The sequence below is a fragment of the Anolis sagrei genome, chromosome 1, assembly GCF_037176765.1.
Source record: "Anolis sagrei isolate rAnoSag1 chromosome 1, rAnoSag1.mat, whole genome shotgun sequence".
NCBI lineage: Eukaryota > Metazoa > Chordata > Lepidosauria > Squamata > Dactyloidae > Anolis > Anolis sagrei.
The window spans coordinates 28,619,487-28,645,181 of record NC_090021.1 but is presented as its reverse complement, the minus strand read 5'-3'; the positions used below and the strand labels follow the sequence as shown (position 1 = coordinate 28,645,181).

Here is a 25,695-nt window from a genome sequence, read left to right as displayed (position 1 = left end):
TGCAGCTTGATATTTATTATTTATTATTATTATTTGGAACTTTTATATCCCGTTCTTCTCTATCTCCATGGAGGGACTCAGAATAGCTAACAGCAAAAATTCACTGAAGACAATAAATAACATTTTAAAACAACATACATAATACAATAGGTTAAAATACATATAGGCTAAAATACATATAAAACCATTCGCCAAGTTAAAAACATTGTCCAACTCAGTCCGCGCATTGTGGTCCAATAATTCTTAGTCTTTACAGAACTCAGCCGTCACTCTGCGAATGCCTGATTCCAAAGCCAGGATTTCAATTGCTTCCTGTGGGTCAGGAGGGAGGGGGCAGACCTAACCTTATTCGGGAGAAAGTTCCATAGCCAGGGGACCATCACATTTTTTTTATTTGAAAAAAAATAAAGGACATTGGTTTCAGTGGATGATTTTAGAATGCACTAAAACCTATTAATGGGGCTTAATGCTGGTGAATTTGTCCCTCATTCCCACCAGGCGCGACTGCGAAAGTGGCGGGACCAAGAGCAGGGCCTCTCCGGAAGATCTTAACGCCCTTGATGGTTTATAGGGGAGAATACGTTCAGACAGCTAAACTGGGCCGGAACTGTAAAGGGTTTTGTAGGTTAAAACCAGCACTTTGAATTGTGCCTGGAAGCTAATCGGCAGCCGGTGGAGCTGATGTAATGGGAATTGTGCACTCCCTGTACCCCGCTCCTGTGAGCAACCTGGCTGCCGAGTGATGGACTAATTGCGGCTTCCAGGCAGCCTTAAGAGGCAACTCCACGTATGTAAATTGGATGAGAAAGAAGATAAATTATTTACTTATTGCACAACGGCGGCTAGGATGGTTTTTGCCAAATATTGGAAGAATGGTGAGGTCCCGAGTATTGAAGACTGGTGGAAGAAAATTAAAGAAATAAGAGACATGGATGAATTAACTTTTTTGTTGAGAAGAAATGAAGGAAGAGTTTTGAGGAGGACAGATTGGTCCCTGATATATGATTATGAAAAGAAAGCTGAAAAAACAATGGGATAAGAATAGATAATTAAGGTGAAGAAATATTTTGAAAAGATCCTGAGGTTGGAGTGGAAGTCATTTTAGAATAGTTTGAGTAGTTGTTTTGTATGTATTAGATGTTAGTCAGATATGGTGGGTTTTTGTTCTTTTCTGTGTGTACCTATCCCTTTCCTACTGATCTATCTTCTTGTTTTTTGTTCCCCCTCTTTCCTTGTGTGGATTGTGAAAAACTTAATAAAAATCATTTAAAAAAAAAAAAAAAAGAGGCAACTCCACGTAGAGTGTGTTGCAGTAGTCTATTTGGGGTGTAACCAGAGTGTGACCACTGTGGCCAAGGTACAGGCACAGCTGGTGCATAAGCTTTAACTGTGCAAAAGCTCCCCTGGCCACCTCTGAAACCTGGGGTTCCAGGCTCAGCACTTAATCTAGGATCACTCCCAAGCTGCGAACCTGCGCCTTCTGGGGGAGTGTAACCCCGTCAAGCACAGGCTATAACCCTATGCCCTGTTTGGCCTTGCAACTGACCAGGAGGACCTCTGTCTTTCTGGATTTAGTTTCAATTTGTTTGCTCTCATCCAGTCCGTTACAGCCGCCAAGCACTCGTTCAGGACTTGAACAGCCTCCTTAGTAGCAGGTGGGAAGGAGTGACAGAGTTGGACATCATCTGCCAGAGTAAGAATGAATACACAATGTCCTAGTGACACTGTCTGGAATTAGCCCTGTAGATAAGATACAACTGACTGAGTTAATGCGTAGATCTAACACTGGCTGCCTCACTTGAAAGTGTTAAAAGCCATTCATGTCCTGCCAAAAAGGACTGGGGAGGAAGCAGTCCTGTTCAATTGCTGTACCTGCCGTGCCCCCCTTTTTTTTTTGTGAAGTGATCTTGGAATGAGTAGGACCTTTGTTCTCTTGCAAAAGTCTGGCACTTTGTGAGGAAAAACGCTTTTGTTCAAAGGGGTTGGAGCACTTGATGCTCTTAGCCTTACCCAGACTTTGGACTGGTCCGTCAGGTTTATTTTTAAACCAGAGAGTAATGACACTAACCGAAGGTATTTCACCGAGTGAAGGTTTTCTTCCCACCTCCTCCCAGCCTCAGCAAGTCTCCTGAGAGGGATCAGGCAGGACGGAGTGGAAATGGTTGACCAAGAAAGTAAGCGGATCTCTCTTGAGATGAACGAGAAGGAAGGTGTGGACAACAATGGATTCCTCCAGAGTGAGGAGGTGGAAATGGAGGAAATGGAGGCAGGTGCCAACAGCTTTGAAGCCTTGCCAAAACAATGTGCAGTTGGTGTGAGTTTAGAAACTATGCAAGAATTAACTCTACGGCCTTATGCTGGGATGCCCAAAGAGGTCCTTCTTCAGTTTTCAACTCAGGCACGCTACCGAGTTACCAGAGAAATACTTTTTTGGTTGATCATTGCTGCTTCCCTGGTGCTTGTGGCAGCTACGATTGCAATCATTGTCATGTCCCCTAAATGCCTTGGCTGGTGGCAAGCTGGCCCCATCTACCAAATCTATCCTCGGTCATTTAAAGACACCGACAAGGATGGAAATGGCGATCTCAAAGGTAAGTTTGTGTGATGTTCCTGTTGTAGAGAAAGTTCATGCAGGGCAAAGCTCTGATTGGGTGTTGCCACATCAGAAGAGGTTGGACTGGGTGGCCCTTGTTGTCTCTTCTAATTCTATGATTCTATGAAGTTGCATAGGTAGAATTACCCAATAGAAAATGTTTTTAAATAAAATATATTTGGGAAATGTGTTGCTGAAATACAGCACAGATATCTGTGAGATAAATAAAGTTCATTCAGTGTGTAGGACCTTGTAGGAAAGGAGATCTTTAATGGTCATCTGGAAATGCTAGTTTTACATTTCCTATCAGATTGGCAATCAGTAATGTAACAAAAATGATTGAACTATAGGTTGAAAAATACCACATCCTGGAAATCCCTCCAGTGTTGTTATTTACCCATTTTTAAACTTACACATATTTACATTAATGTAAATGCATTACAATTAATCACTTTAAAATTAATTGACAGAATTATTATTACATTTTAATCATATTGGGTGAGTGAAAGTTACTTCATCAACTGCAGCACCAGAATCCTCCAGATAGTTTAGCTCCTGGCTATACTGGCGATTTAAGCCAGGACCTTTTGCATTTTGAGAACAGGTTTGGCCACCAAGCTGTAGCTGGATTGCTTTTCTGGGGAAATGTGAGTGAGACAGGCAGACATGTGAAAATGTTCATTAACTGATAATTCTCACTTATGATTGGCAAGTTACACAATGCTAACATGTCCTGAGGTTTGGGATCTAAACCCTAGTTTCCAGCCTGGTGTCCCTAGATGTTGTTGGACTACATAGAATCATAAAATAATAGAGTTGGAAGAGACCACATGGGTCATCTAATTCAACCCTCTGCCATGTAGGAAAAGCACATCATGTTTGAGAAGTCATAGAATCATAGAGTTGGAAGAGACCTCATGGGCCATCCAGTCCAACCCCCTGCCAAGAAGTAGGAAAATGGCATTCAAAGCACTCCCGACAGATGGCCATCCAGCCTCTGTTTAAAAGCCTCCAAAGAAAGAGCTTCCATCACACTCCGGGGTAGAGAGTTCTACTGCTGTAAATCCCTCACAGTCAGAAAGTTCCTGGCTATTAGCTATTCACAGTGTAAGCTGAGGTCCACCAATATATGGGGAACCACTGGCTGAAACAGAATAGAACCATCTTCACGCTTTTCCCATATGAGTACATTATTGTTTAATAATTGGGTGCTATCATAAAACATGATCTTCTAAGGCTAAATGCTGGATTATTTCAGACAGATAAAGGAAATATTCATCCACACTGCACATCCATCTTTGGGTTGGCCAAATTTGCGGAAGTTAAGGAGGATGGTTTTGATAAATTAATGGAATATGAGGTTATCTTTTTCTTTAACAGGCATGAAGCAAAGATTTCCCCTGACATTAAGTCTAGTCGTGTCCAACTCTGGGAGGTGATGCTAATCTCAATTTCTAAGCCAAAGAGCCAGAGTTGTCCATAGACACTTCCAAGGTCCTGTGGCCAGCATGACTCAATAGAGTGCCATTACCTTCTTGCAGAAGCTGATTCTATTGAACTACTCATATTTGCACATTTTTGAACTGCTAGGTTGGTAGAAGCTGGGGCTAACAGTGGGAGCTCACCCTGCTCCCCGGATTTGAACCGCTGATCTTTTAGTTAGCAAGTTCAGCAGCTCAGTGGTTTAACTTGCTGCACAATCAGCAGATTAAACTGGTTTGAAGTTTTAAAGATGGGCATATTTGGAATCTTATCCAGAGGAATCTAGTGCCTCACAAATCCTATTATGCCATAGGATAAAACCATAGCAAGTAAAGTAGATTCATATTGCTATCATTTAAAATTTACATATATTTGTTAATTTAAATGCATTTCAATTAATGACATTAAAATTAGTTAACAAAATTATTATTATGATTTAATCATAGTGAAGGGGTGAAACCTACTTTATGAACTACAGCATCAGAAACCTCCAGTGTGAAAGGGCCTAGGTGTATTTACAAAAACACTTTTGAGGGTAGCATTTCAGGAGTCCTTTAGGTCGATGTTCCATACAGCTACTATGCACCAGCCTATATTTTCTAAATGCTGGATATGACCATTTAAAATCATTAGAAAGAAAGCATACACTCAACATTGTGAAGCATACACACAGCTCACCTGGAGGTGATCTTCATTCAAAAAGAGAGAGGAAGTGGTCACTAAGTGCAAATATAATTTCCATAAAACATCTAGAATATTGCATGTTGTAAATTTTTTTTTCATGTCAGGAGCAACTTGAGAAACTGTAAGTCGCTTCTGGTGTGAGAGAATTGGCTGTCTGCAAGGATATTGCCCAGGGGATGCCCAGATGTTTCTGATGTTTTACCACCCTTGTGGGAGGCTTCTCTAATGTTTCCGAATGGGGAGCTGGAGCTGACAGAGGGAGCTCATCCGTGCTCTCCCCAAATTCAAATCTGTTGGTCTTCAGTCCTGCTGGCACAAGGGTTTAACCCATTGCGCCACCGGGGGCTCATGTTGTAAATGAAATGTGTAGGTGCAAAGTTTGGTACCACTGACTAAGTATTTCATCATTGTAGAAAAGACTGTAACCATCTGGCTGTGGTGTCTGCTCAGTCTGCCATCTGGCAGCCCACATCTAGTCTGCTAGGAACGGGCAACTTCACATTCCCTCCCATCTTACGTTGAAAGTGAATTTGGACTCAACAGCTCTCCAAACAAAAGGCAGCTCTCTAATGAAGGGCATGTGGCTACTGTAGCTCCCTCCAAAAAGTTTCATCATACCATTTTATAGAATGTCAGCCGAACCTCAATGCTTCCAGGAAAGAATCAGGATCATCATTAAGACAATTTGCTCCACCTGAACCTTGGTATCAGGCTATGAAAATATGCACTGACATTGATTGAGACAAGGCTAAAGAGCCAATTGGAAAGTAGCAGAGCAATAAAGATGGTCAAAGGGAAAAGATGGTCATAAACACACAAGCAATTTCCTTAATGGAAAACCAAAAGCTGTACTTTCACCCCTGCATATTATTAATATTCCAAGTTCATGTTCCTTGAATGTAGAAGTTAGAAAGTTACGTTAATCCTGAAGGAAACAAGATTTAGGTACTTTTTCTCAGATAAGACCATTGCCTTATTAAGTCTTGAGTTGAGTAAATGAATTAGCTGCGTGCCTTCAAGTTGATTAACTTACATGCTGATTCACTGATCAATAATTGATCCAAAATGTCTTCCCTTGTTGGGACTAAGCAGAAGTCCTGTATGTGTTTTCTCAAGAGTAATTCTACTTTGGCGACCAGGGTTATACAACGGTTTGAGTGTTAGGTTTGGAATCTGGGATTCCAGGCTTCAAATCCTGTTCAGCCATGGAAAGTCACCTTGGGCAAGTCACTCTCCCAACTTTAGGAGAAGATAGTGACAAGCCTATGAATGCATTGTTGACCAGAAAGCCCTGTGACAGGTTTGCCTGAAGGTCACCACAAGTTAGAAATGACGCAACAAATTCAAATATATGGAATACTTCAGGTGGCTTTCCTCCAACCCTGGTCAGCAACATGTTGGAATAGAAGTTTACTTTGAGATGAGACAAGAAATGTTATGGGATCCTGGGGATTGTAGATGTACAAGGTGTTTAGCCTTCTCTGACCAAAATGCTGGTGCCAAATTATGAATCACAGGATTCCATAGCATTGGGTTATAGTGGTGTCAAAGTGCCTTTATTTTATGCACATGTATCATAAATTTCCTTCCCTCATACTCAAAGATTCCTATAACCCTCCAGTATACCAAAAGGTGAACATTAAAATAGGACTAAACTTTCAAAATAATCTAGTGTACCTTTGTTATCCTCTGGGACTTGTATCCAGGACACCCCTTCCCTATGTTTACCAAAATTTGTAAATGATCTAATCCCGTTATAAACAACAGTGTTAGTGAAATAGTGTGCCTTACAAAAATGGCAAAATCACAATTTGGTTTGGGAGGGATTTTTATTAATATTCTGCAGCCATGAATGGTTGAAGAATGTGCGACTATAAAGCAAGCAAGAGCAAACCCGGGCTTTATGGGTGTTTTGGACTTCATCTCCCACAATTCCTAACAGCCTACCGCAGTGTTTCTCAACCTGTGGGTCCCCAGGTGTTTTGGCCTACAGCTCCTAGAAATCCCAGCCAGTTTACCAGCTGTTAAGATTTCTGGGAGTTGAAGGCCAAAATATCTGGGGACCCACAGGTTGAGAACCACTGGCTTACCAGTTGTTAGGAATTGTGGAAGATGAAGTCCAAAACACTTGGAGGGCTGAAGTTTGCCTATGCCTGATATACAGAGTCAACTGTTAAAATGATTCAAAATTAGACTTTAAAAGATAAAATATCACTAAAAGATAAGCTATTCCATTTTTAAAGTCTGCTGGAATGAGGTCTTTCCGACTTGTGGTGATCTTCTGGCAAACCTGTCCCCTTCAGTTGTGCACGTGAGACCGCTTTTGATGATCTCAAAGACTGGGCTGGCTCTTATAGGGAGAAACCTTCTGTGAAAGCCAGAGAGCTGGTTATTGGTCTTCAATGTATTTTATTTAGTACTCAGGTAAAAGGAAATGTATGTCTCTCTCTCCCCCCCCCCCCCCCCCCCCAGGTATCCAAGAAAAACTGCAGTATGTCCAGGATCTCAACATAAAAACAATTTGGATCACATCCTTTTACAAATCAGCATTCCAAGACTTCGGCTATGGAATAGAGGACTTTGAAGACATAGACCCGTTATATGGGACAATGAAGGATTTTGAAAACCTGGTGGCAGCAATCCATGATAAAGGTTGGCTTTGCTTTTAAGAAAGTGTCTGCTTTCAGAGCTTTTAAGGTGTGTTGGAATGGTGTTGCCTGAGGGCATTTCCAGAAAGACCTTTATCCCAGAAACATCCACGTTTAAAAAACACCTGGAGGCCTGTCTCCACACACCCCAGAAAGCGTGCGCTTTTTGAGGTGGGTGTCCAGATGCTCTCATGGGACTGGCTTACCAACCCTTACCCACAGCCCCCAAACCCCTTTGAAAAGTAAGGAAAACTTACCCGGCCTCCAGTAGCTGGAGCTCTCTCAGTGCATAGAAATGATGCACTAGGAGAGCGGGGGGAGGGGAGTTATTTTCTACAGTCTACTGGAGGTCAGGTAAGTTTTCCTTACTTTTCAAAGGAGTTTGAGGGCTGTGGGGGAGGAGGGCGGGTATTCCCACAGTTTTCCAGACTAATTTAGTCCGGAAAACTGTGGGAGTGGTGTTTGGACTGAAGTAATGGGTTTATCTCATGCCTTTCAGGAAGGCACGTAATAAATCCACTATCGGATTAATTTGCTACAAACCAGGGTTCTCAGGGCTTCTGGCAAAGTAATTTGGGATTTTCCAGGATGTCATCAGGACAGCCCCTTCTTTATTGCGGGAGTTACTGCAATAAAGGGGCTGTCTGGATACGCCCTGAGTTCCAGTTGAGCCGATTTTCCAATTTTCCTTCCATAATATAAGGAAAAGCTTGATCTCGTGACATAGACTTTGATCCAAAGGCACCCTACCATGACTGGAAGGTATTTTCATCTTACTGCATGATGGAGGTTAAAGTTTCTTTTCCCCATATCTCACACCATTCCTAAAAATCTTCATAACCTTTAAGTCTAGCTGTTCTAGGTTCCAAAATGTAAGTAGGAATTTGGGAAATGTTCCATCTGCATTCGGTTACTTGTACCTAAGCTATATATTTGTACTATTTCATGAATTGCTTGGGGCCTTTCCATATTATACTGTTGAAGTGTGATTATTCCACTTTAACTGCCTTAGCAACATTTTATAGAGGTTTAGGGAAGTGGTGTTTAAAAGTCTCAGCCAGAGAGTTCCAATGCCTCACCAAACTACAAACACCATGGTGCAGCAGTGAACTCTATAACTGAAATGGCCATTGGTTACTAGAAAACTGTGATGTTTTAGGTGCCACTTAATTCCATTTGTCTTCAGAGCCTGGATTTTCACAAATGCCTTTAACAGGCATAACCATTCTTGGTAACAATGCTTCATATTACAGCATTTCTCCTAAATAGCTTCAAATGTTTCATATGGATTAGCAAAATAATAATTATGATAAACCCCATTTGATAGGTTAACATTATTTGTTCTTGTACGTCTGTCTTAAATAAACAACCCAAACCTTTGTTCTCTTTGAGGAACAGTTCATGGTATGTTTTTCTGTGTATCTTGATTCGCTGTTTTGTGTGTCTTGACATATAGGTTTAAAGGTGATAATGGATCTCATCCCAAACCATACTAGTGACAAACACAAGTGGTTTCAGCTTAGTCGCAACCGAACTGAAAAGTACACAGATTATTACATCTGGCACGACTGTATGAGTGTCGATGGGCAAGTTACACCACCAAATAACTGGGTGAGTAAAAAATTCTAGTTATGCAGAAATTGCAAATGGATCAACATGTGTTTATGATGTAAAGGAGAATAGCATTGCTACACTGTGAATGCAAATTACAATAAGATTCTTTTATCTGTGAGGATTTCCAGTCTTAGCATTCCATAGAATTATGATGGAGGATCTAGACATTCCCAGATAATTTACCAGGTCCTCCAGCACAACTCTTTTGTTGGGAAGCATACCGTAGAATGGTGCTAGCAATTCTAACCTAGCAAAATCCTAACAAGATCATTTTTCCCAGGGTGCTGGTAAGTGAAACCACAGGTATTGCTGTTTTCCCTCCAGGTGCCTTCCAAATACATTTGGACTACAAGCACCATAATCCCTAGGCCATATCCCTGTTGGGATGATGATGAGAAATGACATCCAAATACATTTGGACTACAAATGTACCTTTGGAGTAAGGTTGGGAAAGGAAATCCTGTAAAGTAATCTCTCTGGCACAACTCCTGGGGATGTGTTAGCATACGCGCTTTTAAGGACATTGCAGAAAATGTCTCCTTGAGAAACAACTTCATTTCCAGGTTTTCAAGGGCACCTAGAAGCCCAAGGATGTAGCTCCATCACCTACCTTTAGGGATGTCCTTGAGATATATGCAATTCAGGCCCCTCCTATTTCCATATAAAACCCAGATTATTTGCTTTGAATTTGAATTATATGGCAGTGTAGACTCATATAATCCAGTTCAAAGCAGATAATGTGGATTATCTGCTTTGTTAATCTGGGTTATATGGCTTTAGGCCCCTTCTACACTGCCTGGATTATATAAGTCTACACTGCCAGTAAATCTGGGATAAACAGATAATCTGGGATCAGATCCTGGGATATAGGGCAGTGTAGATCCTGCATAACCAGAAAACAAAAATTGTAAAGTTTACTAGCAAGCAACACAAATAAATAATGGGAATGCAGTCTTTGCTTTGTAACTAATAGGTTTGTCATTGGTATAAAATGGAAAAATATCAAGAACCAATGACTGACAGTTGGGAAAATAAGGTGTTATAACTATAGCTACTGGTATTGCTGACTAGCATTAAAGGGACAGTCTTAATGAGGGGCTCAGCTTTTGCAAAGGGTCCCTTCTTTGATCGTAGCAGCTTAGCTTTGCCAATTGCACTGAAGATATGTCTAGCTAGCGGACATTGATGTAGTAATTGCATGCTAGTTTATTTGTGTCTAGTTCTCAAATGAATACAAAGTACAAAATCCATATACAGGTAAAGTAATCTCAGTTATAAACAACACAATTGATTATGCAAAACCAAGACTTTAAAAATCAGATACAGTACTCTTATTAAAAATTCTTTAAACATAAATTACTATAGATAGGAAAATCTTCATAACTGCATGTGTATGTTTCCACATAATAATAAATTGTTAGCTTCTCTTTTGTCACATTTTCATGGCTCAGGTGTTTTACCCTCAACACATTAATACTGCTCTCATTACTGCTAATTTAGAACAAACTAATGGAGTATAAAGCTCGGTCATGCATAGCTTTGCTCCCTCTCCCTGGACACACTATCTACCTCTGTGCTACCTGGGATATGTATTGGCTCAAACAGAGCAGTGATTGGCTGTGCAGTGTCTGGCAACATTTGAGAAGCTGGATACATGACCATTACGCACTTGTTCCAGGCCTCCAGAATTCCTGGTGTGGAATGTGATAGTTGTGTATCTCATAAGCAGAGTAATTAGTATTTGCAAGCAGAGGATGAGCAGCAACCAGTCCCACACTACCAATTACATACATAGAATATAGCAGAGAAATAAAGCAGGCTAAGTTTTATCTGTGAAAACATATAGGATAGATTGTTTACAAATACTAAAGGTTTCATAACATCTCATGTTATGGTGAGAGGGTCTGTAGCATGTGTTCTTCATGGAGAATTGTAAGCTAAAAAATGAAGGAAGAACAAACTCATACTAACTGTAGACTAATTGATGTAAAAAGAAAAGGGGTATAACTAGGGTCTCATATATATCAGACAGATTAGCCTGGTGTAATTATGGCCTGGAGTAGCTCTGCATCCAACACATACATGCTGAATCTAAGGCAATCTCCAAAGGGCTCGGACTGTATCGGCTCCACAAGATTGTCACCTGTATTGCCACCACTTCTGGCCAGCCACAGAGCTCCATCTAAGAGCCTGGCCACTTCATCTGTGATGTCAGAATGGGATGATCATGTGACCAGCAAGAAGGTATCTCTTCCTTTTCTTTGGTCTAGTTGGGTGTTCAGCTCTGACATCACAGACACCAGTGGCTGGCTAAGAGAAGTGGCAGCAGCGACATAGACATGAGGCATCCCTTTTCCCTCTGCTAATCAGCAGAGGAAAGAGTAATGGCGGTGCTGGTGTCTGTCTGCACAGAGATTGGACTGAATTGGACACAATCCATTTGTCCAGACTGCCCCAAACCCCAAGATTCTGTGGAGTTTCAAGCAAACTACAGTAGAGTCTCGCTTATTCAACCTTCGCTCATCCAACATTCTGTATTATCCAACGCAGTTTGTGTCTCGTCTGGATCTACAACTGTTTCAATACATTGCAATGTTTTGGTGCTAAATTTGCAAATACAGTAATTACTACATAACGTTACAGTGTATTGAAATGTTTTTTCTGTTGATTTGTTGTAAAACATGATGTTTTGGTGCTTAATTTGTAAAATCATAACGTAATTTGACATTTAATAGGCTTTTTCTTAATCCCTCCTTATTATCCAACATTTTCGCTTATCAAACATTCTGCTGGCCCATTTATGTTGGATAAGCGAGACACTACTGTAAGTTGGTTTAATGCCACCCCCACCCCCTCCAATGGGATATTATCTGGAAGGTGCTGTGTGTTGTGAAGACTGTCACTGGTCCATTCACTGGTCCATTTTGGCTGATGGAGGCAAGTCCTCTGACCAGCAAAAGGACATGAATTACGGGTTGAGAAGTGTGGGATAGAAAGGTTGTCAATAAAAATAATAAATATCCCTAAATTCTCAGAAAGTCATGCAAACTAGTTACTTCAGAGTATAGACATGTTTGCATGACTTTAACAAAACCTCTGGGAGGTCCAGGAGAATGCCTCCTTCACCGTGAGTCTGCTTGAAGATAGCTGGATGCTACCAAAATATACCTACCCTATCTTGGCCACTAAATAATCATGGGAAACGTGTGAGTAAGTGTCAGGGAGGTAGTTGGACAGACAATAAGCGATTGAGGGTGGAGTCATGGGATGGCCAGTCCACAACAACCAAAAAAGTGACACACACAGGTGCAATCTACAGCTATTCCTGTATATGTTTTCAATCAGATTCTGGCTATAGTCTGATTTCACCTAGCATAGTATCATTTAAGCAAGAAATATTTGTGAAATATGTTAATATTACTGTAAAACCAACTGCTTGGGATAGTGAAGTTAGCAAAGCTTAATTGCCAAAATCCATCCTTCACGTGCTGTACTTTGCTTTGAAAATGAGGAACCTGACTCATTCCATTCTTTTCAAGTCTAATTTGTTATCAGTTAGGAGTGCGGTCATGTGCATGTTTACTTCCAAGCAAACACATTTCAGATCAGTCTGTTACTCAGTAACAACATTTCAGGTCTTTTGCTGCTGTCGATCTGTGAATCTTCCCAAGTGAAGAAGACAGGGAAGTTGAACCCGCTAAAACGTGTGTGCATTCATTCCAAATATTTACCCTTCTAAATGGCTGTGAATTCACTCCAAATATTTACTCTCCAAAAACGTGTGTTCATTCACCAAACGCCTTGCTTACAAAAGCATTGGCTAGTATTGCTTTTCCCCCTACTTAGCTTGATTTTAATCCTTTCTGCATCTGCCTTCCTTGATGACTTTTGTCCCGTCTCGGTACAAACCTATTGGCAGGAAAGGACACACTGCACATGACTAGTTCATTGTGCGTTCCCCCTTTTTCCAGGGGCATCCCACCCTCGGCGCCTTCTCATCACAGCTGTCTCCTCTCCTTGCCAACCATGACATCAGAATAAAACAAACCAACTCATTGTTTGACTATTTGTGTCTGTTTCTATCACGAAAAGATGTCAGAAGCTAGTTTTACTAGCACGAACGCTCTTTACTTTCTCTCTTTTAACGTGAGATTGGAACTGTCTGCATATCTCAATTTTGGGGAAAGTTTTGCAATGTTTTGTCAAACAGTCATTTTCATATCTGTAACTACAGAACACAAACTGCAGTTTCAGAAAATAAATAACCTTTCCCCCCATTGTTCTATTTTTAGCATGGATCCTGTAGTGAACCAATGTTTTTAAAATGCACTTAGAATCATAGAATCACAGAGTTGGAAGAGACCTCATGGGCCATCCAGTCCAACCCCCTGCCAAGAAGCAGGAATATTGCATTCAAAGCACCCCGACAGATGGCCATCCAGCCTCTGTTTAAAAGCCTCCAAAGAAGGAACCTCCACCACACTCCGGAGCAGAGAGTTCCACTGCTGAAAAACTCTCACAATCAGGAAGTTCTTCCTAATGTTCAAATGGAATCTCCTTTCCTGTAGTTTGTAATACAAATTGTGTTGGGTTCTGTTTTAATCTTCGTTTGAACAAATAACAGAAAGATACATTTCATGTTTTCTATTGTCCATTCTAAAGGGTTTCTTTTGGACCACTGGCTACAGATTTCTATGACTTCATATTGAACTATAGCAGGAGACAGAAGAAATATAATCTATGTTCACAGACAGAAAACTATGTTGCTGAATAGAGTTTGGATAAATTAATATTTTGGATGACATAATCTTCCAGCCAGAATAGTAATTCCTTAAAAACCATTTAGATTAGAAATACCTCTCCCATTTAAAATAAGTTATTCCCACTGCCACTTATTAATTCCTCTCCTCAAATGGAAGAAGTATTTTTGTCTGAAGACTGGGTATAGGGAAGAGCAAGGAAGATGCTGAGCAACAGGATATGAATCCATTGTGGGACTAGTATTTGGAAAAATATGGGCTCCACCTGTAATAAGGATTTCCAAACTGCAGGATTCCTAGTGTGTATGTGTGTGTGTGCCTTCAAGTCTCCTGTTGTGATAACTTGTGATGACCCCATAGATGACCCCATGGATTTCATAGGATTTTCTTAGTTGAGGAATACTAAGAGATGGTTTTGCCAATTCCTTCCTCTGAAGTATAGGCAAAAGCACCTGGTATTCATGGTGGACTTCCATCCAAGTACTAGATAGTGTTGACTTTCAAGATCAGACACTACTTAACTTCCAAGATCAGACAAACTTTGGCTGTTTAAGGGGATTTAGCCATAGACTGGAGGAATATTCCAAATTCTTTCTGTTCAAAATTAATCACTATTGTTAGTGAAGATAGAAAAATAAACAACACAATGACATCACAGCATAAGCAAATATAGGTGGAGAGGTTTCAGCTGCAAATGTTATGTCTATTTTTAGTTGTAATTTAATTGCGTTCTTCTATTCTACTTACAAAGGACTTTAGTTCAACATGCTTATGGTATATCTACGAGGAGCGTTCTAGGAATGATAATTCTATCGTCTGATAAAACAAGATGTTTTGGTTATTTTACAACCAGGTGAGCATAGCGGGAAATTCCAGTTGGCAGTATGATGATGTGAGAAAACAATGTTACTTACATCAGTTTGGAAAAGAACAGCCAGATTTAAACTTTCGTAACCCAGATGTTCAAGATGAAATTCATGTGAGTACCAATGGAATTTCTCTCATTAAGAAATATAGACAGTCCTCTTGACAAGCAGAATGATTTGATTCAACTCATAATATGTTGAGGAATAATGAGCATGTATTACTAGTTTTTATCAGTAATGATACCTCTATGTTGTTTTCTCAAACATCACTCCATTCATGAATGGATACAAGTTAGGAATTTAGAAATGTAGAGTAGAATGGTGTAGACTAAGTTATGGCATCTCTTCAGTACAGCAGTCGAAGTTGAATGTTAGAGCATTCTTCTATGGAAAATGGTCCATAGAAAATTAGTTTGGTGGCCATGCTAAATGTTTCCCTCTGATTTACTATTTATTTATCTTTTTATTTACAGTATTTATATTCCGCCCTTTTCAGCCTGAAGGGACTCAGGGCGGATCACAATTCACACATGCACGACAAACATTCAATGCCATTTTTAGACATACAAGACAGACAGACAGATAGAGGTATTTTGGCATTTTCCAACTTTGGCGCCTGGAGGTTATGCTCAATCCCAGCCACCGGGGGGGGGGGGGGGGGCTGCCGCTCCATCCACTATGATGGTGAACCCTCTTTGGTTCTTTGATCACCAACATTTTTATGGTGTCGTAAAACGCCTCCCTGATAAGTGGTGCCTAATTTCTCTACTCACTGCTCAGCTTTTTTCAAATTGTTTAGGTGGATAGTGAGCTGGTCTAATGGTTGGGCGCTCAATCTGACTCAGACTTCGAACTTGCCACCTTCCGGACGGCAGTGATCTATTGCTGCTGACAACCAGCTGTGCTATAGCCTGGCCCCTTTACTAGTGGGTAGAAAAGCTTTACCATGGGATTCTGCCAATGAGCTAAACTATATTTGGGTTGAAAGAGAATCTAATAAATCCCAGTCAGAGAAATCAATTAAAGAAATAATCATTGGCTGAGGACAGTAACTCAAATACAATGCATGAAAGGACTCTAAGGTCTGGGTCCATTAGTAACATCATGGTGACATATTTTAGTGACATATGCAAGTGTAATTCCATTTCATTCATGGTGGAAATAAGTATTCCTTTCTTCCCTCCAAAGCCCACCAAGGAGTCACTGTGTTGTTGTAATAGCCACTTCCAATCGCCATTCCATGCTGGTGGAAACGAGAGTGGATTGGAGAAGCATATGGCTATGATTAGACACAGACTGACATCATGTGTTAAGACTTTCATAGGACCCCAGAATGTCTTGGTGAAAAATGTCCATAGTCTATATCTAGCTTTGGGGATGCAGCATCTGGATATGGGGACACAGCCACATGCTTCTCTAATCCCACAACCTGGCTCTTTACCAGCCAAACAGTAGCAGAGTTATCACTGCAGCATAGTATGACCTGGGATGGAGGACAGGTAGCCATAGCAGAATCATAGAGCCGGACCAGAATTTTAACACTAGCATTCCAAGCTTGGCTGGAGGACAGGTTGGGTCATACAATCTCATCATGAGGTGAGCTAGGCTCCGATAGGTTTCCTGGTAAATATGTCTCATTAGAAATGTGAAGCCAGATTTCCCCAGCTATATGTTTCAACACAACAATCTATAATTTTGGATTCTCCTTGGGTTGCACACTGCCATGGGCTCCCCGTGAGATAAGGCTATAGGGATTGGGATGGTAACTTCTTTCAATGGAATGTCACATTACACTACGCAGTATTTACAAACAAGCATCAAAGCTCAAAATTGCAACATCAGTTTGTGATGTTTGTACGACTATATAGAATATGCTCTATTTGAACAATCTGGAAATCGTTGTTTGTTGTTTCTTTTTTATATATGTTTAGAATGTTATTCAGTTTTGGCTTAGCAAAGGCATCGATGGATTTAGCATCCGCACTGTTAAATTTCTTCTGGAAGCAACGCACCTGAGAGATGAGCCTCAAGTGAATAAATCCCAAAATCCGGTAACAGTTTATATGTTTTATCTTCTTGCTGGGGGAACAAATAAGTGTTTCTCGCATCTGCCATTATATGCTATAATACTTTTAATCAGCATGCTAAGGGATATTGTAGCAGACTGAGAAAATCTAATTGGTAGCATAAGCTTTCATATACTAAGTCTACTTTCTCAGATGCATGGAGTGAAATGCCTAGGAACAAATCTTTATAGATAGACTGTGTATGTGTGAATAGCCATAGAAACACAAAATTTGAAGGTGTGGTGATGGGGTGACAAATTCAGTTTTAACAATGGTCATAGGAGGACAAAGTCAGGAGGGAAGGCAATATGAGTAGGTCATCATATGGATGCTGGAAGGAGTTATTGGAATTTTTGGCTGACTGTTTCACCAACTCTACAGATTTCCTTGTTACTTTTTGAGATGAGCTGTAATCCCCACAGTAGCAGATACGTATGTATTTTCCAGCAGCACTATCTTGTAGTGAGCTATCTCTACTGCAATGCTAGTTATTTTGGGTTAGCTTGGTTTTATGTTGGGTGGTCAAGACCCATCCGCTTTACAAAAGATCACCAGTTGGTGGAGAGGGAAGCTGTTATATCTTTGTTGATATGGAGCAATACAGTTGCCTACAATTCTGGATTATCCTTAGTGAGGCAAGGAGACTGCCATGATGAATCCCTGAACTGCAAAATGTACACATGGCATTACATCATTGGGCATAATAAGCTGCTTTGGGCCTTGATCAAGAGAGAAAAGTGGAACAACAACAAAAGCAACAATATAATCATTCACTCATTTAAGTTAGTTAACTTCTGAAAATAATATTTCAAGTTCAGATCTCAAAACTGTTTATTTTTGGGAGAGAGTGGAAATTACCATAGTCAGAGGATTTGTGTGTCTCTTATTATTCTTCAAGGACAGTATTAAAACCTATTCTGAACTGTACCATGACTATACCACCACCCAAGTTGGCATGCATGATATAATCCGCAGTTTCCGGCATACAATGGATAAGTTCAGCAGCGAACCTGGGAGATACAGGTAGGAACACTGTGATATCTTCATCGACTAAGGCTCTTTTAAGACTGAATTAAAGAAGCCTAAGTTGTTATCCTAGAGCTCCTTGTATTTTGCCAAGTTTTACCAGTTGTTGACACCTCTGCATCTATTGGTTCTATTCTGGGTTGTTTGTGTGTGTTTGTAACAATTTCTTGGTCTCTAATAGGGCTCTTCAAGGGTTTTTTTAATGCTTGGACATAGTTTGCACATTTGTCTATGTTCTGAAGTGCATATTTCTCCTACTCTGAAATGTTTAATTTATGGAGTTATACAATACAACCGGCGGCTTGTCCATGTGGAATACCCTCCTGAATTTACCACATACTCTCTAGGAATTTGCTAGGTCCTCTAAGACGACTTTATGCTAACATTCAGCAGACATTATCCATTTCAATATTATACTGAAACACATAATAGGATCTAAAGTGACATTTGATAAATAGCTATCATTCTGATCCATTCCTGTCTTCCTTCCTTCCTTCCTTCCTTCCTTCCTTCCTTCCTTCCTTCCTTCTTCTGTACAAAATGAGTAACAATTTTATAAACAATTTGTTTAAAAAACTCCAATCCAAATGTTGTCTTCCTTTGAAGATTTATGGGAACTGAAGCCAATGATGGAGAGAACATAGAAAAAACTATGATGTATTATGGAACACCGTTTATCCAAGAAGCAGACTTTCCTTTTAATCTTCACTTCATGAACATGCAACAAATCTCGGGAGATGCTGTTTTTGAAATTGTAGCTTTGTGGATGAAAAATATGCCAACTGGGAAATGGCCAAACTGGGCGGTAAGCATTTGGTCTCAAGTGCTTGTAGTTGTTTTACTACTTGCTAAGCAATCTTACAAACTCAACAGCCAAGCAATTGCTCATTTTATTTGTTTACAGTGCAAATGTATGGAGAAGTAAACGTATTGAGTTCATTGAACTTTTTGTCTAGGTTAGCATGTATAGAACATTCTCCTAGGAATGAATTTAATTGAACTTAGTGAAAAATACTTCTGATTTGAAAGTAGATATATATGGTTTTGTAAGGTTACTTGTAGTTGTATTCTTTCTAAAAGGCAACACAGAAGGAATATTTATCCCTTGTTTTAATTCACAACAATTTTACAAGGTAGATAAGGTTGACCACCAGTAAATGAGGGCTCACAACCTCTGAGGATGCTTGCCATAGATGCAGGTGAAACGTCAGGAGAGAATGCTTCTAGAACATGGCCATACAGCCTGAAAAACCTACAACAACCCATCTCTAGAAATCTCTAGGTCCTTCAGTGCATTTCTGTGGTCATTGTCTGACACAGAATAGAATTATGCTGGAGGACCTACAAATGGCTAGGAATCCCTAGGTCCTCTTGTGTAGGTCTATAGCAGAAGAGCATAGGTGACACTGGAGCATCTTCATCAGGCATGGGCAAACCCGTACCATGCCTGATCTAGAGATACCTCAAGAGAACATGTTAATCAAATCTATGGATCAAATCAACAAAAGTGAAATTTGCAGATGTGGAGTGCCAACAGCAGCTAATGGATGGATAGGTGTTGAGGCTGAAAAACATCCTGGGAAAATTGAATCAGTCATGTGATTTCCAAAATTGTGGCCTAAGCAATGAAAAAAAATGCAACAACCCTTCAATATAGCAAGCTACGGAAAAGGGAAGTCTGAGTGAAGGAAGATAGATGCTTTTGAACTGTGGTGTTGGAGGAAAGGTCTGAGAGTGCCTTGGACCGCAAGAAGATCCAATCAGTCCATACTTCAGGAAATAAATCCCGACCGCTCCTTGGAGGGAAGGATAGTAGAGGCAAAGTACTTTGGCCACCTCATGAGAAGAAAGGAAAACTTAGAGAAGACAATGATGCTGGGGAAAATGGAAGGAAAAAGGAAGAGGGGCCGACTAAGGGCAAGATGGATGGATGGCATCCTTGAAGTGACTGGATTGACTTTGAAGGAGCTGGGGGTGGTGACAGCCGACAGGGAGCTCTGGCGTGGGCTGGTCCATGAGGTCACGAAGAGTCGGAAAAGACTGAATGAACGAACAGCAACAAACAGAAAAGTTTAAAAACCATCATAACTGTATCTCTCCACTTGTTCTCCTTTTTTCTGCCTTTTTTGTAATAAAATGAGGAATCCTGCTGTTTGAATGTAATATTTTGTGGCACACAGTTTTTTATTTTTGATAATTAGACTTGGTCTGACTAGGCTGTTCCTTTGTGTTTGGTGACCTCAGAACAATTTATTTCCTCTACTCTGCATGGAGCACAATCTTGTTTAGCGGAAAGCAATATTAAACCAGTTTATTGTGAATATTGAGCAGTGTGATTAAAAAGCATGTGTGCACTCAGTCAATATAGTAAAATTATGAACGAAACTTTTCCACAGGGGGTATAATCTATCCAAGTACTTTATCATATAGGCCACCCCCCCCCCAAAAGAAAAACCCAATGCTTATCTCTTTAGAAATACGAACTTTGTTAATGTGAGTGTCACAAGTTAACTTACTACTTGCAAGTAAGAACAGGCTATGTCTCATGTAGTGTTCATAAGACATTTTGTTGTCCTGAAAAAACAATCAAAGAAGACAATGTTTTATGTACAAAGGCTAAGTAAGGGTGCATCTGCACTGTAAGTTAATGCAGTTTGCCAGGGCACAATACTATGAAATCCTAAGCATTGTAGTCTGGTGGGATACTAACACTCATTGGTAGAGAAGGCTAAAGGCCTTGTTCAACTACCATCACTCCTATGGTTCCATAGCACTGAGCCATGACAGTTAAAGTGGTGCCAAACTACATTCATTTTACAGTGTGGATGCACCCTGAGTTGGCAGTTGAGTATTTCCTCAATACTAGTGATTGGACAAGATGCTCTGTCACATCTAAAGGAAGCAGGTTAGCTTAGGATACATTTCCTAGGACATGACTCTATTCTTGAACATCTCATTTCTGCCTCCCAGTCAGTTAGCTGAAATGACATGTGTCATGCTCCCTAATGGTAGAGATGGTCCTGGAGTAGATATCTCATGGAAATGTTTCATGTATTGTCCATCTTATAAAGAAAGATACAATTAGAAAATTTGGATTTTCTCCAATCTAGTGGCCTAGATGCAGTTACCTCATTACAGGTCTGTTGGGCAAGCAATTTTACGTTTTTGGAATTCCCTGAAGGATGGCATTTGATACTTCACTGCTCAAATAGTTTGTTCATTTTTAAAAGGGAAATTGCTGCTCACATAATGGGGAAATCCAATGTAAGTATACCTTCAGGGCATTTCAGCTTTGCAGCATTATTGTGAATTTAGGTTCACGCAACCAGGAAGGTTCAGTCCCTAATAGCTGTGTTTGCTAGTGGTCTGAAAGTACTAGAAGAACAAGTGCAAGCAGATATCCAATGCAATGACATCATAATGAGTTGTAAAAGTGTCTTGTGCAAAGACATGGATATTTGCAAATGAAAATGGAGTTTCTACAAGTGGTAGAAGGTGTATGCGGAGACAAGCCCCCCACTTCATTTTTACTTTCATTTTAGGTTGGAGACCTCAACACTGCACGAATCTCCTCTCGGGTTGGGAGGGAATACATAAATGTGATAAATATGCTTCTTCTAACTCTTCCTGGAACACCTATGACCTATTATGGTGAAGAAATAGGAATGGAAGATATCACTTCAGAGGCTGTAAGTTAGAAATTCTGAATGTCCAACTCCACAATGTGTTACTGCAGAGCAGAAAAAATTCATACTGAAAACAATCACTGTGAGAAAAATCTTCCTATTATGAGAATTGGAATATCTATAGTCTGAATTCTTCTTTATTTTAATGTACTTTGCATATATGTAATAATATTTCAGGGTCTTGAATTAGTTTAGTTTTCATGATCTTATGTCACATCATAAGGTACTCTCCTGTATACAGTGATATTTTTTATTATTTTATTTAATTTATTTATTTATGACATTTATATGCCGCCCTTCTCACCTCGAAGGGAACTCAGAGCGGCTTACAAGATATATATACATACAATATATTATATTACTAGCATAGTACAATATCAGTATTATATATTACTATATTGCACAATACCATTATATTGTAATATTATTAGTAATATTACATGTAATATAAATATATAATTATAATTATAATATTGCATTATTCCTACTAATATTATATTGTATCATATTATAATATTATAAATATATGTATATACAATATATTATATTATTAGTAAATACATTTTTGCCTCATTCCTGCCATTTTACCTCCTGAGGAATACTCCCACCCACCATTCTTGCCTCCTCATTTCCTTCATGGAGGAAGGCAACCCACATTGCAATTTTGGTATTTATTATTATTATTATTATTATTATTATTATTACATTTATTATTTTACTCTATTTATTATTATTATATTATTTTAATCTATTATTATTTTATTACATTTATTATTTTACTCTGTTATTATTGGAAAGATATGTAAGCGCATTTACATTGAAGAAGGTTAGAATAATGGTTTAATCAGAGCTGGACAGTCTTAAATTACAGTTTTATGTAAATATTCAAAATTTTTAACCAACTGATGCCTCAAATAATGTAATTTTATAGGTATTTATTTTTATTTTGAAATTTACTTGTAGCTGCTGCATTTCCCACCTTTGGCTTATAATCAAGTCAATACAGTTTCCCAGTTTTTTTAATGGTAAAATTAGGTGCCTCGGCTTATATTCGGGTCAGCTTATACACTAGGATATATGAGTAACTGCTTTTTAAAAAATGTATTTCTTTGTCACTTGCAAATGCAGCAGCCGTGATGGCATTCTATTTCATAATGAATAATATCTTTCCTTTTAGGCATCCTTTCCAGAAAAGTCACCTATGCAATGGGATGATTATAATTATGCTGGCTTTACTGAGGGCAATTCAACTTGGCTTCCTGTAAATCCTGACTATCCAAATATTAATGTGCTTGTACGTATGGCTGGAGCAAATGAACTAAAAATGTAAAATATTGACAGCCTCTGAGTGTCTGTCTATACATGTTGTGTGTCTATGGTATTGAATGTTTGCCATGTATATGTACATTGTAATCTGCCCCGAGTCCCCTGCGGGATGAGAAGGGTGGAATATAAATACTGCAAATAAATAAATAAATAAACAAACAAATAAATAAATATCTACACAGGTTATATAGCAAGGAAATAAATATAGGGTTGGTGGGAGAATGTTAGAGGAATTATGATAAGGAGGGCCATGTTTTTAGCATCTAGGAAATTACTAAATGTTTCAATATATTGCAGGTTCAACAGAGTCAACCAAATTCTACCCTCAACTTGTATCGAGAACTTAATTCGCTTCGCAACAACGAACTCCCCATTCAAAGGGGATGGATGTGTTATATTTGGAATGACAGCGATGTCTTTGCATATGTGAGAGAAATTGATGGGTTGGACCAAGTGTTTATGATGGTCCTGAATTTTGGACAGGAGGCTACAACAGACCTGCAAGCTTTGGTTCCTGAACTTCCTTCAGATGTCGTTGTAAAGCTAAGCACCAACCCAAACAACAAGGGCAAAGGTGTAAAAACAAACTCTATCAAAACTGAAAAGGGCGAAGGGCTGATTTTGGAATACAGGACAAACCAGCCCATCCACAACATGAAAACTTTCAAAGAGAAATGTTTTATAGCAGAAAAGGCCTGCTATTCTAGTGCCTTCAATCTACTCTATATGTACTGCTAAGTGCCAGTGACTGTTTATTGCAGATCCATGAATTAAAAATCATTTATAATTTCTTGATGAAAGGACTGCCAATGTTTTGAAAGGTTTAGAATACATTTTGTTATCATTCCAGCACACATAAACAGATAATAGAAATGTTACCCATCAGTTCCAATGGTTTATTTTATAGTATATTTCTCCTCACTTAGATGAAACAGGTTATAACCATAGTGAGCCTGCAGCACTATTTTCCTAATTCATAGAAAATATCTCTCAACAGAAATAAATTCCTGCTTTGAGCAGCAGGTGGAAAGTTTTTGCCATAGTTTGGAAGAATTTAGTAACTGGTAACTGATTTGTTGTCCTTATTTGCACAAAGTTTCAAAATTGATTTTTAAAAATCATACTTTTACCATCAAATGCTAATAATGTTATTTCTACGTAATGATTATCTTTCTTATTACATTCATTTGTGCCTGGCCATTTTTAGTCATTTTTTGTTTCTTCTGCTCCTTGAAGTGTTGTCCCCTCATTCATATCATTCTGTAGCACTCTCCATAGTTTTGGGTGGCTTTCATAGGTTGAATGAGGAATTAAAGCATAGGATTGCTGTAAGTGTTTTGGGCTGTATGGTCATGTTCTAGAAGCATTCTCTCCTGACGTTTTGCCTGCATCTATGGCAGGCATCCACCGTATAGTGATTGAAGATGCACTCCTTAGACCAAGAGGTATGTGAAAATCACTGTCCCATCACTAATATCTACTTCTTTTAGGGACATGGTACGTGAGTGTGTGATCAGAAAAACCTTGGATAGTAGGTTTGAAAATTAATTTGATAAGGGTTAAACATCAGACATTGAGAAAGGAATTCATGAATGAAATACTTTAATGGATTGACTTGACTTTAATTATCCCAGTATTTAAATGTTAGGTCTGGAAACAGACTGTGGGCTTAGAAAGAATTGTATAGCTGTCATTTCCAATGTGGATTTTTTTTTGTCTGAGTGCACATCTACACTTTAGAATTAATACTGTTAAACACCACTTTATCTGCTATGGTTCAATGCTATGGATTGAACCATAGCAGATAAATGCTTGTGGTTGTAGTTTTACAAGGCCTTCTCTGCCAAAGAGTGATGGTGTCATACCAAGCTACAAATCCCAGGATTCTATAGTTTTGATCCACGACAGTTAAAGTGGTGTTAAACTGCATTAATTCTATGTGAAGATGAACCCTCTGATAGATTACAGAGCAGATCAAAGGAGAGAGTATGTCAATCCTTGGTCTCTAGGTCTGACTTCCCTATTTTTCAACTGCCTGACTTTTTCGTAAAAGTCTGATGTATTTTAATTAGTAGTAACATTAGTAGTAAAGTAATAGCAGAAAGCATTTCATCAATGTACAGCTAATCATCAGACTTCTTAGACTCTAATGCAACGTGCTGCTCTCCAAATGCTTGGTTCCACAGCCAAGTTTTAAGTTTCTTTCTACCATGGACCATTTTGACCATGGACCACTCTCCAACCTTAGTACCACAAGGGTTACAAATCAGTTTTTGGTCAACTTTAGATTCGGTTTGGTTATTTGGGGTGCTGATTCAGAAAATTTCATTGGATAGACCACATCAGCTCTAGTTTCTGATACAGAACATATGTCATCCAGTAGTTGCCATCTGCTCTCCCACAGAAAACCATATTTAATAAGCCCGTGCACTATAATGAATGAATGCATGCCTGTTGTGAAGCCACCCTGAGTCCCACCTTGGGGTGAGAAGGATGGGATACACATATGTGAAATAAATAAATAAAGGGAAGTTTTTGCGAGACCAGTCACTCTCGTTACAATAGTGTAGTAACGTTGAGGCAGCGGACCATCTTTTCGTTCTTGCGGACCGCTGGTGGTCCATTGGCCACAGCTTGGGAACCACTGGCTTAGATGGAACCTAAAACCTATTTGCTTCATCTAGTATAAATGTAAGTATAAAATAAGATATTTGCCAGAAATAAGTATACATTTTTATTTTGAAGTAAAACTGGAATGGTGTGCTTCTACAGACCGACTCCACTACAAACCGCTTCCAATTCCATAGTTCTGTTACAAAGTCCATTGGCATACCTTGATGCCTGATGCATAAAGAATGGACAGTAGATAGAGGCATCTCAACGGTGACACACATATTGTGCAAATTTCCATAAAGAGGTTACTGTGCCACACATTGGCTGCTTT

At 39.3% G+C, this 25,695-nt stretch overlaps 1 protein-coding gene across 1 annotated transcript; it reads left to right on the top strand.

The window, feature by feature from the left end:
• Window positions 1–1,339: 1,339 nt before the first annotated feature.
• On the top strand, window positions 1,340–24,110 carry SLC3A1 (solute carrier family 3 member 1). The gene is made up of 10 exons (XM_060754390.2): window positions 1,340–2,591; window positions 7,232–7,411; window positions 8,864–9,018; window positions 14,635–14,760; window positions 16,579–16,698; window positions 17,612–17,736; window positions 18,346–18,544; window positions 21,282–21,428; window positions 22,603–22,719; window positions 23,049–24,110. Exons 1-10 carry the CDS (start codon window positions 2,159–2,161, stop codon window positions 23,487–23,489), a joined length of 2,043 nt encoding a protein of 680 aa, XP_060610373.2. The 5' UTR covers window positions 1,340–2,158; the 3' UTR covers window positions 23,490–24,110.
• Window positions 24,111–25,695: the final 1,585 nt, after the last annotated feature.

What these genes read in the sequence shown, in the direction of transcription:
- SLC3A1 (XM_060754390.2), top strand. Translation starts at nt 2,159, where the DNA reads ATGGTTGACCAAGAAAGTAAGCGGATCTCTCTTGAGATGAACGAGAAG. An exon ending in GGCAGCAATCCATGATAAAG is followed by an intron (nt 7,412 to 8,863) that starts GTTGGCTTTGCT and finishes CTTGACATATAG; the next exon opens with GTTTAAAGGTGATAATGGAT. An exon ending in ATGTTCAAGATGAAATTCAT is followed by an intron (nt 14,761 to 16,578) that starts GTGAGTACCAAT and finishes ATATATGTTTAG; the next exon opens with AATGTTATTCAGTTTTGGCT.